We start from the raw sequence: 18768 nt of genomic DNA, 5'->3' as shown, positions 1-18768 counted from the left end.
TCTTTTCCAATGAACCCGGAATCAATTGGGTACAAGTACGTTATTTTAGAATGATTTTCATTTTGTTTTATATGATAGCTAGTCTGATTTATCATATTGCATTACAATCAGAAAGTCCTCGGCATGGGTCTAAGTACTAGTATACCCCAGACGACTCGTTTTGATGAATGGTCTGCGTTTGGCTTGTGGGTAAGAATAGAAAATGGATTTCGATGAGGTTGTGATTATTTATATTTTTCACAACGGATTCTCAATAATGAAATGAAATTATCACGTCTAGGGGTGAATTGTAAATAGGTGAAGTAATGTTAAAAAACATAAGTTGTTCATTGTCTTGAGTACACCGCAACAATGAAGGATTATTTTTCAACACAGATCTCCAGTCAAGATAGTGGCGTTTGAACGTAACCGCGGAGTAAAACAGGGCCCAAATTAATAGGGAGTAAAACACAGAATTGGAAGAGCTGTCTATGCATTGACAACTCACACAAGAGCTCACAAACACCAATGAAATATTTGTTGTTGTACTTAACAAGGGGTTGCACTACAAAAAAATAGAACGTTTATAGGCTGCAAGTTAGATTTACATCGTGTTATAATCCAAATTCCCTTGAAAGTGTTGTGAGCAAGATTTTCACATGGTGACCGTGATTTCTCAGCCTGTGATACTTAGCGCCTAAAGTATGGATTTTGCGAATCGTATTTTGTCTAATAATATACCCTATTGGTTATATAAACTATGTTCTTTCACGATATTTCCTTTGGTAGCGCGCTAGGAGCGTTCCGAGCAAGTTGTTATACACGTTGTCATCACGATAAAAACAACAGTACAAACTTTTCGAGGGGAATTTTTATAGGTTATAGATGTTACACGTTCGCCATTGTGTCTGTTAGCTGTGGAAGAATATAGCATCAAATGGAAAATTCTGTCGCCAAATCTGAGGGGAGCAAGGTATGAACTACAACAAATATGTATATTCGGAAACTCATCAGATGATTCCTTTCACTAGCACTTGTACAAAATATGTCTTTATATACTGGTAAGCAATACGCTAATGCAGCTCTCGATTATATATCCGTTAGAAGGACGCCAATAGTAAGAAACGTCGCAGAGTTGCATTTGTATTGTTATCCGTGGCTGCAGCTACTGCTTTGCTGGCTACAGTGACAACTACCGCCACACTGTCTACCAGAGACAAGCACGATGACAAGATGTGTAAGTAATGTGTATTTATTTAGTGTCACGGCACTGTCATATTACATTAATTGTGTTATATACTAGCATGCGGATGTTTTTTTTTCACATATTTGGGGCAAACACTAATATTAGAGGCTGCACTCTGCACTATGTGTGCAAGTGTTGCTCTGTTATAGTTGAGACTCACGTTTAACTTGACTCTTACGCCGAATTTCCTGCTTCAGTTATTTTTGCAATAAACAGTGGAATGTATGGAAAATTTACCAGAATTTGTTTTTGACATTTCTTGATATATTTCTAATTTCTATATTACTAATAACTTACCTTCATTTTCTTCTTAAATATGTACTATTTAAGTGACATGGTATATACAGTGAACCACACTATCCGTAATTAAAATCAATATGTTGATGATTTGTCATGATATTTTTGAAAGATTGTTAGGAATTATTATTTTTCACGGATGTATCAGGCTGATGATGGGTAGTCAAATCAGGACGTACCAATTTCATTGTACAGGTAGAGCATTTTGTTGAAAATATAAGAATGAGAACTGATGAGGCTAGCAACAATATTAATATTGAAACTGATATACTAGATTGTGGCATAACCATATCTGAGCTTGATAATAGTCAAGTCCAAATCCGCATAAAGCTGCAGGTCTTGATGGTATTTCCCCAGAAATATTTAAAAATGCACCATTATCACTCAAACAGCTAATTCTTTTACTATTCAACGAAATACTGTCATCTGGAGTTTTTCGGAAACAGTGGGTTAATGGTTTAATTGTACCACTACACAAAAAAGGTCCTCTGGGCGACGTCAACAATTACAGAGGGATAGCCCTCTTGCCTAGCATTACAAAGATCTTTAGTGATATTAGCTATCAACGTTTAAACGTGTGGGCTGTACTATATAATCGGTTGGTTGTGGAACAAGGTGGTTTTAGGAAATGTTATTCAATCGTGGATAATATTTATATTTTACAGTCACTTATTTCACGTTACTTACGCCTCAGTGGTAGAGTGTATTGTGTATTTATTGATTTTCAAAAAGCGTTTGATCGCATTAACCATTATTTGTTGTTTTATAAATTAGCCAAGATCGGTATCAAGGGTAAATTATTTCGGGTTCTGTATTCAATGTATTCAAATGTAAAATCATGTGTCCGTTCACCATAGGGTGAACGGACTTCTTTGACTGTAAACTTGTAAACTAGGGGTACAGCAAGGGAGTGTACTATCTCCATTGTTTTTTTCATTATTTATCAATGACCTTGGCATTAAAGAGCGGGCCTTCACCTTGCTTCCCTTAAGCTTTTTTATTTGTTATTTACTGATGACCTAGCCCTTTTTAGTAGTTCACCCATTGGTCTCCAACGCTTGTTAAATAATTTATCAAATTATTCCCAAAAGTGGAAATTGAAAATTAACATAACAAACATTATGGTTTTTAGAAAGTCTGGTGTTTTAATGAAAAATGAATAATGGTTTTTCCAGGGCCAGAATTTAGAAGTTGTTCCCAGCTGCAATTACCTTGGTATTGTTTTTTCAAGTACAGGCAAATAGTACCAGGCTCAGAAGTGTTTGGCAAACAAAGAAAATAAAGCACTGTTTTCCGTCAATCAAATCTTGGCACGTTTTGGCAATCTTGACGTGAGGACTGCGTTCAATATTTACGTGTAAAATTGTACCAATTTTAATGTATGTGTGAGAAATTTAGGGTTTCCGCAATGGCGATGACATAGAAGCAGTCCAAAATATGTTCTGTCGTTCAGTTCTTAAAGTGTATCCAAACTCCCCGATTTCTGCTATTCGTGGTGAGTTGGGGCGCCACACCCCACGCTCCTGTAGGCTGGTACGCATTGTCAAATATTGGCTTCATCTTTTAGACATGCCCACATATCGTCTACCTTATCAGTGCTATATGTTTGGGAAAAAAGAGGCTAATAATGACCGTTTATGTTGGGCATGGAACGTGGAACAATTACTTTTCTCGTATGGCTTTAGTGATGTTTGGCATAACCAAGGTGTTAACAATATTGATAATTTTATTGCAATATTTCAACAAAGAGCTTGGGATATTGACATTCAAGAGTGGCATACTAAATTACATCAATCACCTAAACTTTCAACATATACAAAATTTGAAACTGTATTTGTTCAAGAAAAATATCTAAATATTGTTGAAAATGTATCAATCAAAACTTGTCTTTGTAAATTATATATATATCATATCTCTGTACACAATTTGCGCATTGACGCGAATAGACCATTATTGTGTTTATTGTAACCTTTACCAAGTTGAGGATGAATTTCACTTTTGTTTGATTTGCCCATTCTATAATGCCCTGAGAATAAACTACATCCCAGAGAATTTCCTTATTTTCCCCACAATTGACAAATTTATTCATCTAATGAACACCACTAATATGACTGTTGTTAGAAACCTTGCCAAATTTATTTTCTATGCAACTAAGAGATGTAATTCAACAAGTTAGATTTTTAGTATTATTGTAATGCAAGTTTCTGTTTATTTGTGTTCTGGGTTGTTATCATGCAAATTGTAGCACAAACAGTTATTAAGCGCTCTGTGATACATTCTTGACATACGTTACTTGTACTTATAGGCCGGTGGCCTTTGGACCTTGAGTACATAAATATATCTATTGTTATAGAAGAACCTTCCCAAATAAAAAAATTCTAAAATTTAAAAACATAAGAGGTAGTCACTAAACCATGTACTTTCACACTCAAGCACGAGAAGAGACATGTTGGTGAACTAGCCTTTCACTGTGAGTGTTTTATTGTTTACACCCTGTAATATACCATTTTTTTCACAAATAAAACAATTAAAAAAAAAGAACCGCAGACCTCACTTCCTTATATTTTTGAGTGGGCCAGCCAAGTTTCCACATACAAAACTACACATACTATTTCTATTTAATTTATTTTATGTTATAATATAATATTGCCACTGAATTCTTTAAAATAAATTTACAATTTACAAATTAATGTGTTGGACACTATATAATGTTAATAATTTACATCTATATCCTTATATTTAAATCTGTTTCAAGACATTTGAAAAAAATATTTTAGAAGCATAACAATACAACGACTTGATTTGGTGCCACAGTTTGCTCCCAATTCATACTGGAATATTGCCAGCAATAATTAATAAAGCTTGTTCAGAATACCATTTATTCCCGACATCATATTCAATGGCTAGTTCTCAAGATCTACAACAGGAAATAAATAAACAGAAATCATTTTGATGCGTCATTTCTGATTCTCCCAAACTCCCCTAAAAAAATCAGTACAAGTCTAGTTGGCATTTCTCGCGCTTTGAGCAAAACCATGATTTAAATTTACTGCTTTAATAATTAAGTTTCCAATGTATCGTCGATGCCGAAGGTTCAAACAAAACATATTATTTTATTGCACTAGGATAAATAAATCTTGTTTCAGGAACGGCATACGTTCATACAAATGAGACAGACGTTCCACGGATACCCAAATACGCGCTCTTAAATTACATCTAGCTAATGGTAAATGTTACAATGCACTAAATATAATGTTAGATTGTCTAAACATCAATATGTTATTTATCTACAGCAAAATTGGTGACAACAAAACAACCCATGGAGTGCAACGCAACAGAGTGTCGCAATGGAGGTACATGCTCTACTGGCGATACTGTCACGTGTATGTGTACTAACGGTTACACTGGAGAATACTGCGAGACCTGTAAGTGTAAGAACGGTCATACCTCTAGCTATAGTATTGCGGTTTTTGACGTGATTCAAACTATCACACTACTTAATGGCCAGATTAAAATACGGCGATTAGTAGAAATTACTTGCCTTCCAGGAAGAAATGTTAAGCTGATAGCAGGGTTTCAGTTACACCAAAACAACTTCATGGATACATGAAGCCGAATAAAAACACAATTAGAAAAATATAACTTGCGGGATATGCGCATACAGTTAAACAGTCGTAAGGTGAATGCATGGAATTAATTCATAAATGTAATATAAAATATGCAAATACTTATTATAAATAAATACAACAACAGACATTATTTCACCAACAATACATCTAAATTAGTCATTAGTTGTAGTTGGGTCATCGAGTACACAACTACGTGTTGCTTACAGATCAGAACTATTGTGAACCCAACCTTTGTCAAAATGGTGGCTTATGTGTAAACGCTATGGAATCCTATACCTGCGATTGTGTGCCTGGTTTTCAAGGGATTAACTGTGAAACGGGTAAGTGGTGCGCATAATTGTATACTTTAAGAACAAAGCTTAATATTCTTACAACGAGTTCATTTGCCTACCTTTTAGAAACGGAGTATTTTGTAACACATACAATTCGACCCCCACAGATACCACGTTTTAAAGCCACATACAAGATTTCCAATCACACATTACTAATCAACAGAACAGGCTTGAAATCGTTTATAAATTCCACTCACACAAAGTGCATTATTCTCATTTTACAAAGATGTTGATGAATGCTCTTCACATCCATGTGAAAACGGCGGAGCATGCAATGATACTCTGAATGGATATACATGTGACTGTGTGACAGGAACCTACGGCGACCACTGTGAGATAAGTGCGTAAATACTTATTTATTATCTTGACCAAGATTATGCTTTCGATTCAAATATTATTAATAAATTAAGTATACCTGCATGCGGCAGACGGCCATAGCGTGGCAACCAGGCGTTCACCCGTGAGCCTTTGCGTTTATTGCGTTCGTATTTATCATCGGATTCCCGGTGACCCCTTCGCTTTAAATGAGTTGTTAGTGTAAATACGTAAATATACCACGTACATAAACCATCCACAGATCCAGACGACTGTGTTCATGTTACTGACTGTTACGGAGGAATGTGTATAGACGGTTTTGACAGCTACACGTGTGACTGCAATACAGGTAGGACATGGAAAATACTTGTTACGTATTTGCAAATTAGGAAATCATATTTATTTGCAGTTTGCATAAATGCGAATGTAAATCATATTTTAACTGTTTCTACCGCCATGAAAATTAAAATTGTGTCCTGCATATTCAACTTTTGTCTTGCAAATTTGAATTTTGATGTGTGAATTCGAAGTTTCCTCCCGCGAATGTAAAGTTACACTTACCCTCATTTACGTCAAAAAGGGCGCTAGAGGGCGTGAGTGATTTGTATTGTAAGCCGGGATTGCATATTCTTGATTCCCAATGCTGAAATGAAATAAAACAGTCAAGGACGCTGTGGTTGTCGTGCCATCCATTTGTATAGCTACACTATTAACTCAAATTTACAAAACTATGTTTGCATAATCTAATGTTTTTTCTTCCCTTTTAGACGTGTCAAATGTTGTGTATCAAAAACTTGTTAGTCAAAGTTCAACACAGATTGAACGTGAGGCAGTAAACGCTATTGACGGCATTCTCACTCCTAGTGATGCGTGTACGCACACTGCCGAAGAGTATGAACCGTGGTGGCAGATTGACCTATTCGAGATTCACTGCATTCATAAAGTGATCATCACTAATCGCCAAGATTGCTGTCGTAAGTTCCCATATATATGTAATTTTGTTTATGTTATTTTTTTCAAAATTTTAACATTGCGAATCTAGGCAAATGAACAAGTCTAATTCGTCAAGTGTCAAACTCCCGGGTCCCACGCTAATAACTTAGCAAGGGAATTGTCAGACCAATGGACGTGCTGCTCAAGCCTTGGTGGAATGTTCTACCAAAATAGCAACAGACATATTCAATATGTTTGTTTTATAAGTCAGAAATTATTGACGATAAAATTACGTTTCAGAAGAAAGGTTGGAAAACGCTGTGGTTCTGGTTGGCTATACAGCACAACGTGATGAAACTGTTCAATGTGGTGATATTGTGGATGCACAAAGTGCTTTGCAGGAAACTGTTGAGTTTACATGTGGAATGGCAACGAGAGGAAGATATGTAACTGTTATGTTACAGGAAACTACAAACTTTTTGTCACTGTGCGAGGTGGAGGTATATGCACCAGGTAATCTAATGTGTGCTACTCATATTATGTTGCCATACGTTTAAATGATTGTTTAAACGATTATATGTGTGGTTTAATGTGACTGTTCTTTGGAGATCTATTTCCACCATACGTTTATCTAATCCTCTTATAAGTGTGAAACGTTGTGAAACTAACCCAATATATATTTATTATGTGGCAACATTTAGCTCGCAGAAGATTTGAACTGCGTATTGAACCTCTTGCATGGAACCAAGCTAATGTTAGTTGTCATAACAATGGAGCGCATTTGGCAAAGATCAGAAGTATGGAAGAAAATACCTATCTAGTGCAGCTTATTGAGCAATATGGCCTTGGCTGTGAGTGAGAACATTTTGCGCAAATGCAAATGTTTTTTTTCTTCTGTTTCTGAGTTCTTTGCATGTAAAAATCCATCAACCTTGGGAGCGGGCATCCGGGAATGTTCACCACCTGGCACCATCATGGTGAAAATAAAGGCCGGAACTCCCAGAAAACTGTACTTCGAATAGTTGTTGAGACTCTACTAAACAGTGTAACAAGCTCAACCCTACATGTGCAAAATATATAAATTCAGATGCCCAGGATTACTTCAAAGTTGAATTTGTGCTGTTTTCTCAACTTTATTAACCTTATTTAATTTCTCAACTTTATTAACCTTATTTAATTATATGATACAGTGGTGCGTGTCTTGGCAATATATAACGTTCTGTGACACAGTCCCCCCCCCCGGAGGATATGACCTTTCTCTAAGAACATACTTTATTTGCAAATGGCCGCCGATATCTCGCTGGGTATTCTAGAGTAACGTTTAGTTGTTTGTACGTCATTATCACTATGACTACCCGGTCAAAATTTACATGCAAATCTACCTGCATGTTATGTAAATTTATATTTAGGTAAATTTATTTTTAAGAGAGTCTTGGATGAAAATACAGTATAAACGAAATAAATTTTCCCCGGATTCGTAACACAATTGCGGCAGAGTATGTAATGGATATGGTGCGACTGCAATTCTTGTATTTCGTTTTGTTTTATTGGTCAGGAGTGAGCATGCGCATTAGTTACTTCATATTTTACTGGTGAGCAAATAGTAAACTATCTAACAATCACATATTTTTTTCATTCCTGTTTTGCTGGCTATTTTCCAACTTACTTTATGATTGTACTTTCGGGTTGTTAATGATATTCACGCGTGTTAGATGCATGCATACATTGCTTGAGTAATTTGTTGATATACTGTATAACTGTATATCAATTGTGATGTGAACATACATAATGCTTAATGTATGAGTGTTATTGAAGGGGATATGGTTAGATTCAAATTTAAAGAGGACGGGACACAACAAATTTAATTTTGAAAATTGGCAAGAAAGTGTTCACAAATTCCACAAGTGGATACTTACTTTCATCTTGCTTTTTGTATTACTGTTCATCGAGCCCAAGGAGTGGTTATTGATGTCAACTGTACAAAAATAAAGAAAACAATTCTGGACAGTTGGGCAATTGGAAGAGGCTCTGAGTGATGATGAAAGACAAATACCATAAATTCTCTTGGATCCGATGGATGCAGTAGGTGATTTTAACGTGATGATAGGCATTGAAGATCCTGTCTTTCCCAATTTCATCCCAGGAAGTTAATATGTTATTAAATACATATCATTCTAAAAATCCTGCTTGTCTGGAGGTTTTCTCAAAGTATAAAGCATTTGTCACCCCAGTTTTCAAACATCTTGCTCAATCCAGGTCAACCTGTAATATTTATGTACAACTACTCTTACCTGGTGGGAGATACTTACAAACAGCTGTATGAAGAATTATTGCCAGCGATGTAATCAAACTATTACAACACTGCTGCAAATGTCACCATATATCATATGTGAAGAAGTGATGATAATATTTTAGAACCAAGATCAATGTAACCTTTGGCTCATGCAAAGTGTAATATAACATATTTAGGTGGTATGTTCAGACTTCAGAGATGTACATTCAACCTGATGTAATTAAAACCACACAAAAGTGCAAAACATCAAGTCTAGTTTAACAAACCTGAACAAGTATGTAACTATTTTATGGAGCTTGAGAAAAAAATATTGATGGCAGAAAATAAACTGAAAGAATCCTTTGATTCAAATATCTTCAATGATTTGATTGACGTTCTACTTGGTGGTTGATATCTATTTTCTTCTTGGGGTGCATTGTTCAACTATTGCAATAGTTTCAGATTCAGATAGCAGTGTCGATGTTGATGCACAGCAGTTGAAACACTTTTGTATTATTAGTTCTGTGTATGAAATCATGGTTGCAACATCTTTACCTGACACGGAAAGGTATTTTAACTTAGGGCGAAGGGACAATGTCACATAGAAACAATTGTGTTTAGTTCTAAAAGCAAGGCTGCCAGTTTATCATTTACCGACAATATTTGAAAAATGTTTTGCCAGGTATATAGTGTGAATTTCAGTAGCTCATTGTATTGGTTTGGGCTGCCTAACTCACAGCGTAATTTGCAGTTTTCACAATATTCAAGGTTTTGTGTATATTCTAATACCCGCGATAAAATCGATAGTGAAATTGACCTAAAAACAACCAAACGTCATCCAGGAATTGTCTGTTGACAATTTTCTGTCAAACTAAATACAATACAGTTTGTTACAGAAGATCGAGAGGTAGTTTGTTGCGGGAAATATGTTATCAAAAGTTCCCGTGTTGGTTGGTTCTTTGGTTGGGTGGATGGGTGGTTGAATGAGCAGGATGTGCTTATGTTTTTCGAACACCTGACATCACTTCATGGCTGTATGCCTTGAGGTCCTTATGTCATTCTTTCCCTGACTTGTCTGTGTTTGTGTCTCTTGTATAGCATTGTATGGATGTTGGATTGGTATGATTGTTTTTTTGATTTGGCAATCACGTAAACATATGACGCCATAAAACTATAGTGTTTTTTCTTTACCATCATCGAATTTACTATTCCTTTTTTATAGTTCCGGTGAAAAGTTGACATGATGACATTAGAAAATCAAATCACCTGGCCCTCTCGCTGTCAACGAAATCTCGGCGGCCGTTTGCAAAATAAGTACAACTATGGCCTTATATCATCTATGGTTCTCTTGCTTTAATATTGCTTAAAATGATACATTTATTAGTATTTTGTCTGTACCCACTCTCATATTGATAATTTAAGAGGTTAGTTCTAAAATGCTTTGTTACTAGGGAGCTGGTGGACCGGAGTTAATGATATCAGAACTGAAAGTCATTATGTATATGCAGATGGCACTCCTCTTCTGTTTATCAATTGGAGGCAGTATCCACATGAACCAAGTGATGCAGATCACGAAGACTGTGCAATGACAGTGTAAGTGGCGCTTGTTTTTAACAACTGTTAATAACTGTCAATGTCATATTGCAAGTATAGTTAAATTGTGGTTATATAGGAGTCTTTGCATTTATTACATCTGTATATGCATCTGTATGTGTGTGTTTGTGGGTGCGCGCGTCTTATCAACATTGTGACGACTTTCATTTAAGTTTACACACACTAAGTAACGACCCTCACGACCCGGATTTAAGTCAAGTTTGCGTAGCTTAGTGTTAGTAAAGGGGAATTGAAAGTGCCATACTGATCCCCTTTACTAACCCTAACATTTCTATGTTAAATCACAGGTTGCATGATGTTATTTCTATTTTCTTGCATTTTTATTTAGTTGAGCTAAAATTGAAACTTAATTTAATTGAGTTTTACTAAATCGCAATCTTATATAGAGTCGCTTAATCAAAACATAACGTAACTATATATTAACAGTTAATCCAATGCGTGTCGTCAGAACGATGGTAAGACGTGTATGTACGTGTGTGTGTTTGTCTGACTGTCTGTTTCACTTATACCTCAAGAATCATATGTAAGTTTTCGATGAAACTTGATGAATTGATGCCCTGAGCTAATGCAAAGATTTACTTTGGTTTTGGTTGAAATTTGTGCATAATAATGACCTAATTTTCAAGATAATTAGCTATATTTTAGCTGTTCCATGACTGTTCCGCTGATATCCAAAGAACCGCTCATTGAATTTTGATTAAATGTGGTACATAGATGCTCTGGACAGATGTAATTACTTTTGAGTAAATATCCATGCACATCAATTACCGGATTTGCTAATGATTAGTCTCGGGCTATTCCACTTATATCTCAAGTACTAATCATCACATTTCAATAAAACTTGGTACTGACCTGATAGGTTTTGAGTTAATATACGTGTATTAATTACCTATTTAGTAAATTTTGCTGATATTTTCAATGAAAATTGGCACATATAGACCTTAATAGTTTTTGGTAAAAAAATCGTGCATATTAATCACCAAATTTACATATTCAGCCAATTTTCGGCTTTACATTAATATGTCAAGTACATTACTCACTTCAATGGAACTTGGTACATATATGGTCATAAAATACGCAGACCTTCTACTTACATTTCAATGGAACTGGATACGTAGATGGTATATGACATTGTGCAGACGTTATTAGTTTTACAATGAAATCTATTCCATCAATATCTTAAGTACTAATCTTATTTCAATGAATTTGGTACATATAAGATAATGTGACGATCTAATTAATTTTGGGTTTATGTACATTATAATTACCTAATTTGAATAATAATATACATTTCCGCTTTCGAGGAATAATCATCACATTATAAGTTTTCAATACTCTCAGGTTCTTTCTGAACTTTCTTTTTATTTTATTTTTTCACGCTACAATTACCGAATCGCAATTATATTCGGCACAAATATTTACATGTTGATTGCTTTTCACAATGTTATCAAAATTGCAACAAATATTTGTATTATTATTTCTTTCAGCGAAGATCTAGTTTGGAATGACGTACCCTGTAGCAACACTTTTAATTTTATTTGTGAATATGATAACTAGTAGCGTAAAAGGACATGGTAACATACGTGTGAAGATATATTGCACAATCATTTGAATACGCAAATAATTGATACAGTCTTTTTCAACAATGTCGATTACTATTATAAGTGTATATTATATATATATATCTCGCACTTAACTTGTACTACACGTTACAATGAATTATATATGATAAGCAGTCACATATGTATTATGAAATAAAACACTTTGAATATATGAACTTTCTGTTTTGAGACAGGTTCGCCGACTTGGCGTCGTTTCTTTTAATCAGATATGTTTTAGAGACCCAGATTTTTGCAGTTGATTTGGTAGTATTTCTAAACCATACTGTTATTTTGTCTAATAATTAAAGATATACCAATGCCGCACATTCGCACGATTATAAATTTATTTTAGATGAACTGGACCATAAAAGTACTTAAAAGCAGTTGGAAAAAGTACTAGTACAAGCATGTACTAATTTCTTTACTATCAATATATATAAACACAAATTGGAGTCTCTCCAATTGGTTCTTACATTGCTTTGTTTAGATACAGCAGAGTACGTAGCCACCAGGGTTGTAAGCTTGACTTAAAGCGCATATTAACAAACGATTTCCATTCGTAGCTCATACACACATAAACTAAAGAAACAGTGAGAGAAAACATTTAGCGTCATATAATGAACAGGGTGATTTATTACATACCTATATGCATATTTTACATTCGTCACCATGAGATAAACACTGTAGTGTTACAGATCAGTTGAAAGTACATCGTGTGGTTTATTAGAAAACAGTCATGTAAATATTAAACATAATATAAAAAGCACATACAAGTATTAAACACTCCTATAAAGCCTTTCCGTTTTCGAAATTGTGAAAATTCTATCGTTTTTCATGATAAAAATACAGTATTTTTACCACGTTAAATAATATGTATTACAGTTATTGTCCATACATGAGTTGTTGAGCCCACTAAAAAGTTTGTAATTTCATTCAGCTTCTTTCAGTCATATGTCAAGACAAATAAAAGGCAAAATAGAGTGAATATATCAAATTATTATCTTTTGTCTGTAATACTCTGTAATAACAGTTATTTATGGGTGCACAGGGAATACTTTTGTTATGAATTATTCTTAATATACATTTCTAATTTATCTTGTCAAATTAGTTTTTTTCAGGTTTTGTCTCCCAAAAAACGAAGGAATTTCACAATGTCGAAAACGGAAAGTCTGTATCGTAGATAAACCAGCCATTCACACATTATTGTCTTCAAACATATATACACAAACAAAAAATTGTACACTGTTACGGTTCCAATGAGTTACATTTATCTATAAGCAATACATTTCGTGAAGTGAATAATATTTACTGAACCTAGTATCAGAGGCGAAAGCTTTTGGCGAAATAAAGCTGGCAAAAAATTTAATTAATTTTAATATCAACTTTTCATTCTGTACTTATATTTATGTAATTATAATTCAATACACGAAGCATTATGTTCAAATGTAGATATCTTTGCAAAATGTGTTCAACTTGATAACTTTACTACATTTAAATATTCTTGTTTGAATTAAGGAATCAATAACGTTGAATCTAATAATTACGTACACATACCGCTTCCCCCTGTCGGCATTGGTACGAGTTGTAGACGAGCAATAGCCGATTAAATTTATCAAAGCAATAAAATGTCAATGACTGCACGTCATGACTCACTCTTTAGGCATATCAAATACTTTGTATTCAAAACTACTGCCATCCACGATCAACCACTCCAAGACCGTTATATTGGTTGTCAATGAATTTAACCCAGGGAATGTTATTACAGTATTCCCACTCCAGATAAAGGTTACTAGATTACTTTCAAAGTAATCTAAAACATACTTAGTTCGGCCTCGTTCTAGAAACGCTAGTTGACATGACAGCATACCTTGTAAACAAGTGTCTTATATCTATACATAAAGCCAGTTCATTGGAGACTTGGCTACACGTTGTGAACATTTCGGTCCTCTGTTGCAAGTGCAATATATTTCACCGGTACCTATAAAATAAATTAATTCTGCCATACAAGTGTAGATCTTTCTTTACAAAAAGACTTTTGTTAAATGGCTATCATTTACTACCTTGCCCATAATGATCATAGAACTGTAAGATATAAGGATTACCTTGTCTGTCATTGTCGTTGAGGTCATTAACAGTGTTTTATTCCCAAAACATTACTTAAACTTTAAAATGTTATCAAACACTGTATAATCTTGGTTTTAATTGCATGTTATGGCATAAATATTGATAACCATATTCATTAATGTTGTGCTTGTGGTTACAAATGTAGGTAGCCTTCACAATGCAGTTTATTCGCTTCTTGGTATGACGCTCAATAGAAAGTCGATGCCAGTTACGAAAGTCGATGTGGTAACCAAACCAATTAATCTAAACAAAGATATTTACATTAAAATACAAAGCAAAATATTCAAAGTTGCGATGAAGGCAAGTGTCTTGATCATATGCTCCTACGCCACAGTAAGTATGCCAAAAAGTACAGCTTCACATTGAGTGTAATGAGCATGGTGCCAATGCGACTAGTTATCAATGCAGAAGCTGAATTTTGGACATATTTGGAAAATAACATTGGCTGATTCCGATGCATTAACATATTAGAAAACAACTCGTGCCAGAACATGACTTGTACGACTTATTCGTCACTAATACATGGAACAAACTATTCATACTATGATATTGTTGTTCTAAACGTTTGAATCGCATAGTTACTGGTGGAGCACATGCGCATGGAATTGCAGTTTTGCAAGATAGCTATCAAATTTACTACCTAATTTGCAAAACAGCTAACTGACACCCAAACATAACAAATAGAGAGGCGTCCAACCCTCCAACTTAGGCTGACTGAAAATATCGTTTTAATTCTTATAATAAGTAAACAGAAGTGCGTTATTCTGGTCACCTGGATGTGATAATTTGTTAAGCATCAGAACTTTCTGTAGATGCTTTTCAAGCTTTTCACTATTTTGCCTCTGTTGCTTGGTACTCACATGTTGGGCTCGTTGATTTCTCGCTATGTTTCCACAAACAGAACAGGTCTATTGTTGGAACAGCAATTGGAGTCTACAGTAGTATCCCACCCCTGCCGCATAGACGCATTAAGCTAAGACAAAATAACATGTGTTTTGTGTGCCTGTCATTTGTCCGGTACATGTATATAAGAGATATCTCAGTAAATTAAAGTGTATGTAAAAGACATATGCAAATATATCACAATACGTCTCCAGGAAAATTTAAAATTCCATGCTTGAAATTATATCTTGGACCTAAGAACACCAATGAAGTATATTACCAAGTTCACAATTAAGCCCATCAAAACCACCTGGGCAGCTGCACTTATACGCATCGAATTGGTCTTCACAGACGCCGGCGTGTTGAGTTGGGTAAGATTCACATTTACTTACCTATGAATTCTGAAATGTGATTGTATTATTACACATCTATCATCGAAAATTTGAATTCCGTAAAAAAAAGTATCAGCACTCATTTTAACTTTCGAATTATTTGTCCTTACATGGGGTAAACTACGCGACAGACATCGAGATCCCATAACTGAATACAAAACGTGTTTTGTTAGTATGTTAACATTTTCGAAAACAAACTGTAAGAAATAAAACATACCGATTTCACAATTTTGTCTCGTATAACTGCTGATACATATCCGAGGAATGTCGAAATTACTGGTACAAGCGGCGACATTATAACAAACAAATGCTGTAACACGGGTTGCTGGCTGTGCTGTTCCATCTGTGACAACGCATGAAGATGACAGATTATAAGTGATAAGAAGAGGCCCCATAATTTAGCCAATCAGCACAAAGCCAACTCTTGAGACTGTCGGGCGCCTGTACTATGTTTTTAATCACTGTCATTGTAACCAATGAATACAAAAAATGTTATTACTGTGAGTAGACTAATCAGTGAAGATTAGAATTTATTATAGCTATATGTGCGTTTACAGTACGTTTCTGGAAATGGTGAAATGCCACGATCGTGGGAAGATGGATCGTTTGACTGTGAAATGTTGGTATTTGAAAAAGGAATCTAAAAAACCCGTGTCTCAACTTGTCTCTTATTTGCTTTGAAGCCGTATTCAAGATGGCGTATTTATTTTATTCGCACTTGTACGCCAGCTGACTGTGTGCCTAACAGGAATGAGTAGAGTGGGATTGAACACTGTATACGAGTATGTACTAAGTAATGAGTGCAGTTTTTCAGCGATATATCGCACTAGAACCAAAACCATTGAATGTTTTTACCTCGTGAAAGACAAACTGAAATTAATTACGATTGATGCGAGTGTATTCCTGTTGAATAAGATGTGTTGGATAGCAGTTTCCAATATTACCGACCAATTGAAGAGTTTCATGAGAATAAACGCGTGATATATTGACATCGGTGGAACTATAGTGACACTGTTGAAAGTAATTGACATATAGAAATTAGGGAAATTATCGAATTCCAGATTTACCTGTCATTGCATTGCATGGAATAGCACATGGTTGGAACAAATTGAGAAGGCGCTATATTTTCTAATCATATTCAATTCTCAGTATCATGTTCATGTCTCCTTCCATGTTGGTTTGATCTAACCAGTTCTCATCACATAACGATTGCGCATAGCGAAATAGTCAGGAACTAAGATAGCAAGGATGCTGTCTTCGTGTGCGAAACAACATGGCGGTGACAGTAACGTGCAATAGTCGTATTAGGTTAATGTAGTTTCTGTCACCGACTTATCATTGGTTATGTTTGTGTAGTTATGATTTGTCCATCAATGTCGTTCTAAAAGCTAAAACAATGAATACCAATTACAGTTAGTTTACCATATTGGGATTAGAATATGTATATAATATTCTAATATGGTATATGCATTTTGAACAAAATAACCAATTTTGAAGTCAATTCAAACTGTGGCCTTTTCACAGTCAATGAAACATCTCATTTCTATGCGCAGGGAAGTTGACGTTGAGAGAATTCGAAATGACTTTTCAGGTTTAAGCGGCTTTATATCGCACATTAGTTTTTGCTCAACTCTTAAACCATGAAATATATTGAAAATAATATAATTCCTAAATATAATTTAAAAAATAAAATTGGACATAACATCATGATTACATTACTGCGGTGTCATAATGGAAGAGCTTTAGGTCAAGACTGTCTGCAAAGTTGAAAGCTATGCCGTAGCACGTATTCTATGCAATAAGCCCTTTTCTTTGTTATGGGATTATCCCTATCGCGCATTGCTATATTGTGTTCCATGCACTTGCCTCAAGCAATGGCTTTAGTAAACATTGTGATTAGTAATACCTCATTGTCTGACAACTGTTGCCTCTCATGAATGTATTAATGCGTCAGATAAGTGGTGTTTTCAGTCTTTCACCGAACAAACACTGCCATGTTTGCTGTTAAGACTATATTTATATTGGAATACGAATCATATTATAATTTTATTTCTTACTTTCTATATACAACAGCATGCACAATCATCATAAATACTCAATTGGCTTTATTAATTCAATATGTAACGTAGAAAAAAAACATACCAACCACATATTAATATTTGTATATACCTTTTTCCAGAACTTGTGTGTAAAATAAATAAATATATCTAGTGGAAAGACAAAACTATTCAATAATATCCGTATGTAGCTTACCATGCCCGTTGAAAGGCGGATTTTCTTTGAGGGTAATGGTCGTAAACCCCACTGTCAATCCGACCACTGCAGTAGCAGTAACTGTCGCAATAAATGCTTCGATACGTAAATATTTGCTTTGTTTTTACGCTGCACCTGGCACACAACGCAAATATACAATATTTTATGTAAATATTCACCAAAAGTAGTATATCGATGTAATGCTGTGGCGTCACTGTCTTGTAGCGCAATTACGAGTGATCCAAATTACCTGCCTCTTCTGAACTATCAGTTGCAATCGTGTCTATATTTAATTTCGTAGTGAATGTGTAAACACGACCAGCGAGATTCTTATGTATGTATTCTTTAAATTGGGCTTTTATGTTTGGCTGTTACGTACGTTGTTTTGTACGTGGGAAAACAGTGTTTCAGAGCGCTTAAAATAGTGATTCATTCATAGTATACAGATTACTCATATATTGTTAGAGGCAGGGGTTAATAATTAAATAAATCTCTATTAATGTTATACAGTTTTTTTACACGTAATCTTTGTTGTCAATTTTGCATGTGATTAAAACAAGATCTTCCAGTACGGCATGCTCTCATGTACACAAATGTTCAAGTGTAACAAAAGCGTCACCGTATTCAGTTTCAATGTCTGTGTCAATCTATTTGTATGAAAAGAATAAATATATATATATACTGTTAGTTTTAGAATGTCATATCGAAATAAGTATGTATTTTATTAGTTAGTAGTTAATTAGTGTTAGAATTCGTACGATTTTTATTCTGAAAATAATTTATGACTGAGAACATAGTGGGCGATAGCGTCGAAGACGTAACACACAGTACACGGGAACATAGTTGGGGCATATAAAATATTAATTACCTTGTTATGGTACGCATTTCGGGCCAATAAA

The 18768-nt window shown here is 34.8% G+C and overlaps 1 protein-coding gene across 1 annotated transcript; it reads left to right on the top strand.

Annotated features, from left to right (window-relative positions):
• The first annotated feature begins 866 nt into the window (after positions 1-866).
• Positions 867-12544, top strand: LOC146738305 (uncharacterized). The gene is made up of 11 exons (XM_085503729.1): positions 867-952; positions 1084-1216; positions 4816-4947; positions 5358-5471; positions 5710-5823; positions 6061-6147; positions 6566-6772; positions 7032-7244; positions 7433-7582; positions 10455-10596; positions 12105-12544. The coding sequence occupies exons 1-11, from the start codon at positions 917-919 to the stop codon at positions 12172-12174; spliced, it is 1398 nt and encodes a 465-aa protein (XP_085359855.1). The 5' UTR covers positions 867-916; the 3' UTR covers positions 12175-12544.
• The last annotated feature ends 6224 nt before the right edge of the window (positions 12545-18768 follow it).

The sequence above is a fragment of the Saccoglossus kowalevskii genome, chromosome 9 (genome assembly GCF_978046115.1).
Source record: "Saccoglossus kowalevskii chromosome 9, keSacKowa6.1, whole genome shotgun sequence".
In the NCBI taxonomy this organism is placed as follows: domain Eukaryota; kingdom Metazoa; phylum Hemichordata; class Enteropneusta; family Harrimaniidae; genus Saccoglossus; species Saccoglossus kowalevskii.
This window is presented reverse-complemented; position numbering and strand designations above follow the sequence as displayed.